Source organism: Triticum urartu, chromosome 6 (assembly GCF_003073215.2).
Source record: "Triticum urartu cultivar G1812 chromosome 6, Tu2.1, whole genome shotgun sequence".
Lineage (NCBI taxonomy): Eukaryota > Viridiplantae > Streptophyta > Magnoliopsida > Poales > Poaceae > Triticum > Triticum urartu.
Window position 1 is genome coordinate 113,226,196 of NC_053027.1, and position 8,402 is coordinate 113,234,597.

The window sequence follows — 8,402 nt, forward strand, 5'->3', positions numbered from 1 at the left end:
CCCTTTTTGGGCCCAGTTATATCACGGGCAGTTACCAGGCCGAAACATATCTCGGGCCTTAGTTGGCCCACTGATATCATGGGCCTTTAAGAGGCCGAAAGCTTAGTACAGACATCAATGGGCCGAATTATGCGACAGGCCTTTAACAGGCCCAAAGTCCTTTAACAGGCCCAAAGTCATGTTGGGCATAACTGTTGCCACCTTTATCACGGGCCGTTAGTGGGCCCAATGTCCCGTCGGACCATATATGGCCCATGGGCAGCACGGGCCATTCCCATGCCGAAATTCACACCGGGCTGAAATGGACCCATGTCTACACGGGCCTCTAACAGGCCGAAAGTCACTAGGCTGTAATTGGGCCTAAATATTTGGCGAACAATTAACGGGCCAGATCTGGCTTCGGGCCGTAAATGGGCCTTTATTAAGCAGGCCGTTATTGAGCTGGCCCACTAGTACCTGAGTAAGTACTACATGCCTTTGACTGGGCCGGCCTTTTTAATCTATATGGGCCTCTGTTGGGCCCAGCCACGTGTCGATGTATCATAGGCATGTTTCCTCCAATGGACGGGCGACATCTGGCCCACTGACGAGCTGACAGGTGTTCCCTCCGGCCAATCAGAATTTTACACATGGAAATTTCCCATTGGTCCCGGCTGTTAACGGGTTATCGAATCCATAACCGGACCCGATAGCTTAACGGCGTTCCATTACGGTGGATGCCACGTGTCGGTCACCCTTGACGAAAGCACTTCTGTGACGCGCGATCTATCATCATGGAAGTGGACACTTCCGTGATGATAATTTTGGTAATGTCATGGAACACTTCTACGACAGCACAGGTATGACTATCTTGACTCTGTCATAAAATCGTCATGGATGTACATGCATGACAAAAAACGTGACCTACTGTGACAAACACATATCATCACGGAAGTGTATTTTTTTGTAGTGCCCTGGGGCGCGCCCTCCTGCCTCGTGGCTTCCTCGCTGCTTCCTTGACGTCCACTCCAAGTCTCCTGGATTGCGTTTGTTCCAAAAACGATCCTCATGAAGGTTTCATTCTATTTGGATTCCGTTCGACATTCCTTTTCTGCGAAACACTGAAATAGGCAAAAAAAACAACAATTTGTACTGGGCCTTCGGTTAATAGGTTAGTCTCAAAAATAATATAAAAGTGCATAATAAAGCCCATTAAACATCCAAAACGGATAATATAATAGCATGGAACAATGAAAAATTATAGATATGTTGGAGACGTATCAGCCCCCCTCCCCCGTATATAAAGGAGGGAGGGAGGAAGAGGACGGCCTAGGAGGAAGCGTGCGGCAAGGGGGGGGGACAATCCTACTCCAAGTAGGTTCCCCTCTTCCTATTCCTACTAGGAGAAGGAGGCAAGAGGAGGAGGGGAGAAGGAAAGAGGGGGCCGGCCCCCAAACCCTAAACCAATTCGGTTTAGGCCTTGGGGGGGTGGGCGCCCCACACCTTGCTTGCTGCCCTATTTCTCCACTAGGGCTCAATAAGGCCCATAGACTCCCCGGGGTGTTCTGGTAACCTCCCGGTACTCCGAAAAATACCCAATACACTTTAGAACCCTTCCGGTGTCCGAATATAACCTTCCAATATATCAATCTTTATGTCTCGATCATTTCGAGACTCCTCTTCATGTCCGTGATCACAGCCGGGACTCTGAACTACCTTAGTTACATCAAAACACATAAACTCATAATACCGATCGTCACCGAACGTTAAGCGTGCGGACCCTACGGGTTCGAGAACTATGTAGACATGACCGAGACTCATCTCCGGTCAATAAACAATAGCGGAACCTGGATTCTCATATTGGTTCCTACATATTCTACGAAGATCTTTATCGATCAAACCGCATAACAACATATGTTGTTCCCTTTGTCATCGGTATGTTACTTGCCCGAGATTCGGTCGTCGGTATCCCAATACCTAGTTCAATCTCATTACCGGCAAGTCTCTTTGATCGTTCCGTAATGCAACATCCCGTAACTAACTCATTAGTCACATTGCTTGCAAGGCTTATAGTGATGTGCATTACCGAGAGGGCCCAGAGATACCTCTCCGATACACGGAGTGACAAATCCTAATCTCGATCTATGCCAACTCAACAAGCACCATCGGAGACACCTGTAGAGCATCTTTATAGTCACCCAGTTACGTTGTAACGTTTTATAGCACACTAAGTGTTCCTCTGGTATCCGGGAGTTGCATAATCTCATAGTCATAGGAACATGTATAAGTTATGGAGAAAGCAATAGCAACAAACTAAACGATCATCGTGCTAAGCTAACGGATGGGTCAAGTCAATCACATCATTCTCTAATGATGTGATCCCGTTCATCAAATGACAACTCTTGTCCATGGCTAGGAAACTTAACCATCTTTGATTAACGAGCTAGTCAAGTAGAGGCATACTAGTGACACTTAGTTTGTCTATGTATTCACACATGTACTAAGTTTCCGGTTAATACAATTCTAGCATGAATAATAAACATTTATCATGATATAAGGAAATAAATAATAACTTTATTATTGCCTCTAGGGCATATTTCCTTTAACACTAGAAGGCTAGCAGCCCACTGGGCATCGACCCGACTTTCTCTCAATGCAACGCATTCCCCAATTCCCCCATATTTCTCAAAAAAAACTTGGGCAATGAGTTAAACAAATTCTTCATGTTTTGTTCTATGTTTGTGTTATATGTTTGCTATCCTGTTGGTTGTTTATGTTTCTCCAACAATACTTGACATTTTGGAACTTACCTTTTGATATAGAGATGCATGGTTCCATTAAACTGAGTTTGTTCGTTCAGAGACACATGATCAGATATTTTTCGTAGTTAGTTTAAATTATGTAGCTCTCATCAGTCATTGTTCAGATTGTGAACGCTATTTTGAAAGTTTTAGATGTTGAAATCCTTAATGTAAAAAACGCTATTTTCTGATGTTCTAGCTCCACGCCCGCACGGTGTTCGGCGTTTCGCCCGCAAGATACAAATGGATAGTGACGATGAGTACTTTTTCAACAACTTCATTTGTGATTTGGATGATTTGTTGTCCGACAATGAGGAGATTGTGGTTGCGGCTTTGGTCGTCCATGACCACATTAATAGGCAGCGGGTGATGTTTAGGGGCTTGATCTCGAGGTATACTTCGGCGTTGAATCGCAACAGATAGAGCAACCATTGCCTACTTTGGAAGGACTACTTCAAGTCCGCTGACCCACTCTTCACACACAACCTATTCATGCGCCGCTTTTGGATGGCTAGACATGTGTTCAATCGTATCCAGAAGGGGTGGTGGCTTATGATAATTATTTTGAATGCAAGGAGGAAGCCCTTGGGAAAGGTTGGCTTCTCCTCTTATCAGAAATGCACTGCAGCTATTCAGATGCTTGCATACGGAATATCTGCTGATCTTATTGATGAGTATGTCTGGATGAGCGAATCCACGTGCCTAGAATCCATGTATAGGTTGTTCAAAGCTGTGGTAGCAGTATTTGGCCCGGAGTACTTGAGAGAACCAACTGTTGCGGATACAAACCGATTGTTGGTGATCAATGCCGATAGGGGCTTTTCGGAGATGTTTGGTAGCGTAGATTGTATGCACTAGGAGTGGAAGAACTGCCCCTCTGCTTGGTAGGGGCAGTTTAGGGGCCATGTGGAAATCTTGCGTTGTCATAGCTGAGGCCGTGGCTTCACAAGATCTCTGGATTTGCACTCTTTCTTCGGCATGGCCGGCTCTCACAATGATATCAACGTGCTTCGGCGTTCTCCGGTGTTCGCAAGGCTTGTAGAAGGCAACTGCCCAAAGGTCAATATTGAGATAAATGGCCACCACTAAAACAAATGATACTACCTAACTGATGGTATCTATCCTCAATGAACTACTCTTGTCAAGACAATCTCCAACCTGATAGGAGAGAAGAGGTAGAGATTTGTCCAAGCACAAGAGAGTGCAAGAAAAGATGTGGAACATGCTTTTGGTGTTCTTCAATCTCAATGAGGCATCTTTCAGTATCCTGCTAGAACTTGGAGCACTTAGAAGTTGTGGACGGTGATGACTGCTTATGTGATCATGTGCATCATGATCATAGAGGATGAGCGCGAGGATAAAATCTTCGATCAGGGGTTTCAATTTCAAGGGAAAAATGTTGTACTCGAGCATGGAGGAACGGCTACATTTGCACAGTTCATCGAATTTCATCATCAAATGCGTGATTGGAAAACTCACATTCAACTAGAAGATGATTTGGTTGAGTATATGTGGGCTCACTTTGACAAACAATAGATGTATGAACTATATTTTCTTTCAAATGTATTTGTAACAATTTAAATTTTATTTGGTTTGTAACATATGAGATTTTATTTGGTTTATGAAACTATGATATTTGCATTTGGTTGAATTATGTGAACTTTGGGCAATGTTTTTCTTATCTACGTAAAAAAAGCAAAAGTATGGCCGCGTGAACGCTTTATCATTCAAATAGAATGAAGATAGATAAAGGTTAAAATGCCGACCCAATAAATAAAAACGGACAAAATTTGCGTTCATTTGAATCGGCGTATTGGAGACACTTGAGGTTAGATGCACCCGAACTGTTCCGTAGGAATTCTGCAGGCCGCACGGATATGCCCGTTCGGTCAGCAGGAAATCAGCTTCGTCCGTTCCACAGGAAAGCGTCCCCTCAACCTGCACTTCTCACGGGAAAAATAGCATCTGCTCGAACCAAAGGAACGCCCGGTGAAAATCCCCTTCCCTCGCTCCTCCACTCTCCCGCCCCGTCTCCCACGAGCTTGACGCGAAATCGACATGGACGACCACGGGGGGATCCCAGCCCCTCCCCCTCCTCTGCCTCTGCCCCCTCCCTACGCCCCTCCTGCTCCACCTCCCCTCCTTCCATCGACACAAGGGCTGGAAGATCTGCAATTTGGAGAAGGTCAGGAGATCTGGCAAGAAACAGGTAATCCACTCTCGATACATATTGGTTTCTCGTTCAGAAGTCTTGATTTACTGTTGAACATTTGTCTTGCTAGGGCAGATCTATTTCTCTTTGCATGTACGGTGTGACAGACTACTACCCCTCTGTCCCATAACATAAGATCGTTTTTTACACTACACTAGTACGTGTGCCCAGCTGTGGAGCAGAGTTCTGGCTAGTTAGTTGTTAGTGTGCACGCAACATTTTCAGAGAGTATTTTTCATCACTACAGGCGACCGTGCATGCACAGCACTGATGTATACGCATATTAGTATTTAACTTCGGTTCAGCTATAGCGTGGCGTGTGCCTATCCACATCCAGCTATGCACTGGATTCTTTGCAATTATGTAGAAAACAGTGTTAGGAGATCCAGAGAATCAGGAAGATGAAGACATATGGTGTCATTGATGTGTACTGTATGTGTGTATGGATTAGTTCTTACCATCACCTAGTTAGATTGTTACTTGGATCGAGGCGGACTTTTGTTGTGTGGATGTTGTGTCGATGGTTTGCTGTGATGTTTCAGGGATAGTTTCTTTTGAATTTTTGGGATTTCATGCGAGTTTTGGGCCGTGGCTCCCTCAAATGAAGATCAACACTCCCTATATGTTAAGAGGGTCCCTAGTTAATGTTATAGTCCTATATATGATGACATTGAGTGTGGCTCTCATTGTTTCACTGCCCATAGACTTACTGGTATGCATTATTCAGTACTCCCTCGGTAAGAAATACTCCCTCTGTCCCAAAATAAGTGTCTCAACTTTGTACTAACTTTACTACAAAGTTGTACTAAGCTCAAGACACTTATTTTGGGACGGAGGGAGTATAAGAGCGTTTAGATCACTATCTAAACGCTCTTATATTTCTTTACATATGGAGTACATGGCTAGTTAGTATGTTTTTCAAAAACTGATACTAGAATTGCACTTGTCATATCATCAGGCACCACCAAGAATTGTTCTAGAGCCAGCTGGAACCACAAGATGAAGTCATATCTTATTTGGCTCTTGAAAGAACATGATGTGCCGACATATCGAACACGAAATGCATGGAGCAAAGAGGCTTGGAGAAGGATTGTGGATGCATTCAATACACGATTTGGTTTATCACTCTCAGTAACTCAGGTCAAACAAAAGGAGCAGGACCTGAAGAAAGATTTTAAAGCTATAAGAGACTTGATATCCGAAAGTGGTTTTGGCTGGGATCGTGATATGATGATGGTGGTTGCTCCGGATAGTGTTTGGGAAGAATTAAGGGCACGTAAAAACAAAGATGCCCTCCGATGGCAAGACAAATCATTCCCATACTATTATGATATATTTGCTCTATATGACGGTGAGTTTTAAACCATTGAATTAATTATTTATGTTGTGTGTCTTATGTTCTTAAGCGAGATTCTTCTGGACGTAATCCATGCAGGGCGCTATGCTCAAGGAAGGGGTTGCCATGGCACGGATAATTATGCGAACAAGGCCGCACATGTATCGATGGAACTTCCAGAAGACCTGCATAGAAATCATCAACCATCTCATTCTACTCCTGAGCCTACTAGTGCTAAACGGGGGAAAAGACAGAAGACAAACTCTAATCTTGATGATTTCCAAGAGAGGTACCTGAGCTTCAAAAGAGAAGAGCTGGATCGGTTTGCAGCGATTGAGGAGAGGAAATTGGAGGATCCCTATAGCATACAAAATTGCATTGCTGTACTTGAAGGGTTGCCGGATTTACAAACAGAAGATATGCTAAAAGCAGCTGACCTCTTCACCGATAACAAGGACAACAGAGAAGTGTTTCTCTCGTTTTCATCTAAGGAATTACGGCTGGCCTGGTTAAAAAGAAAAATTCAGAACACCTAGTTTAATGGCTATGGAAATAGGCCCCGTGGAGAAGGCTTTTCTGTTAAGGTGCTAGGCTAGGAAAGGGTATGCGACGTTGCTGTAGTACTACTAATACAATGTTAATAGTAGCAAAATTATCATTTATCATGTAGTGCTAAGGTGCTAGGCTAGGAAAGGGTCCTTAACTTTTGAGTATGTGTTCCTGGGCAGATGTGCTAGTACCGATGCAATGTTAAATGCCACTTGATCACAAATCCTTTTGATTGAATAGAACTAATTGCAGTACAAACCAAATTGTTTTACACTTATTTGGGAAACACTTTACATCAGGCGTCTGAATTTTCTCCATATTACATATGATTCATTGTCTTGCAATGTAGTCAGCCCACAATGCATTCTCCATGGCATCTGGCATGCCATTCCCAGCTTGCTATGCTGTCAAATAATGGCACATCAACATTGTATTGGCCATTGGGTATCTCCATCTGGTAAAGCTTCTGTATTGTTTTCTTTTATATCTTCTGTACATCTCACGGGCAAGTTCTATCAGTGATGAGTTGTTTTTGCTTTACCAAATTTATTTGTGTTGTAAGAATATCTCATTTTTGGTGTAAGCAAGGGCGTACTCCTGGTTGAGGACCAGCAAGCATGATGTACTCTAGAATATCTCATTTCATTTAGGTGTAAGCTGTTGTACATTGGCTGCAATCTATGATTATTTTTTACCATCTCTATATAAAGCTGTTGTACTCCTGCAGGGTGGTTGTGTTTAGTTAACACCTGTAACAGGAAGTAACACCTGCGTATTTAAACGGATGTGGGTTTAGGTCATTGTTTTAAAAAAATGTTGCTTCGTTGATGTTTAGATATCGCTACACATGCTGTGATCATTATCTAAGAAAAACACATGTTGGATGATTGGAGTTTGGCCACATGCTTAACTACTTGTGTAGCTTAAGCTGTTTAGCCAAAATGTTGCTTTGCACATCTTAAAATCGACATCCTATGTGCTTTATCATTTAGACTTTCTTTTATTGCAATGGGACTTTATATAGAATACTTTTTTTTGGTTGCAACGGAACTTTGCATTTATAACTATTTACTCCAGACAACTTTCTCAGTAGCTATCAGTTATGATCAGAGGCTACTCCATGTGTACCAAAATGGCTTTTCTATATGGTACAGTTTTAGCTATCATCTTTCAAAACAACTACTCCCTCCGTTCACAAATATAAGATGTTCTAACTTTTTCTGAATTGAATATATATAGACACGTTTTAGTCCGTATGTATAGAAAACATATTTGTGAACGGAGGGAGCATTTCATATCTGGTAGCGCGCCAAACAGCGGGCAACGCACTGTGGTATAAATTGACGAGTTGTCTATGAATCGCAGTGGATTGTGTTAATCCTGGCTGTTTAACTAGACAATGTATCCGCAACAGTTCCTGGTCCACACTAATAGTAGCAGTGCCTCCGTCGATGCTGGCAAATTTTGATATTGTCTATTTGCATTCTATTTTGTTGCAACAATCTTTTTCTTTGGCCCAGTCTTC

General features: G+C 43.0%; 1 protein-coding gene across 1 annotated transcript; it reads left to right on the top strand.

The window, feature by feature from the left end:
* Positions 1-4,708: 4,708 nt before the first annotated feature.
* On the top strand, positions 4,709-7,140 carry LOC125516195 (L10-interacting MYB domain-containing protein-like). Its single transcript, XM_048681677.1, has 3 exons — positions 4,709-4,989; positions 5,951-6,343; positions 6,428-7,140. The coding sequence occupies exons 1-3, from the start codon at positions 4,839-4,841 to the stop codon at positions 6,862-6,864; spliced, it is 981 nt and encodes a 326-aa protein (XP_048537634.1). The 5' UTR covers positions 4,709-4,838; the 3' UTR covers positions 6,865-7,140.
* The last annotated feature ends 1,262 nt before the right edge of the window (positions 7,141-8,402 follow it).

Bases quoted from the DNA above. Each gene is read 5' to 3' on its own strand.
- LOC125516195 (XM_048681677.1), top strand. From the start codon at position 4,839: ATGGACGACCACGGGGGGATCCCAGCCCCTCCCCCTCCTCTGCCTCTG. The intron at 4,990-5,950 runs GTAATCCACTCT...TCATATCATCAG, and splicing joins GGAGATCTGGCAAGAAACAG to GCACCACCAAGAATTGTTCT. The intron at 6,344-6,427 runs GTGAGTTTTAAA...TAATCCATGCAG, and splicing joins TATATTTGCTCTATATGACG to GGCGCTATGCTCAAGGAAGG.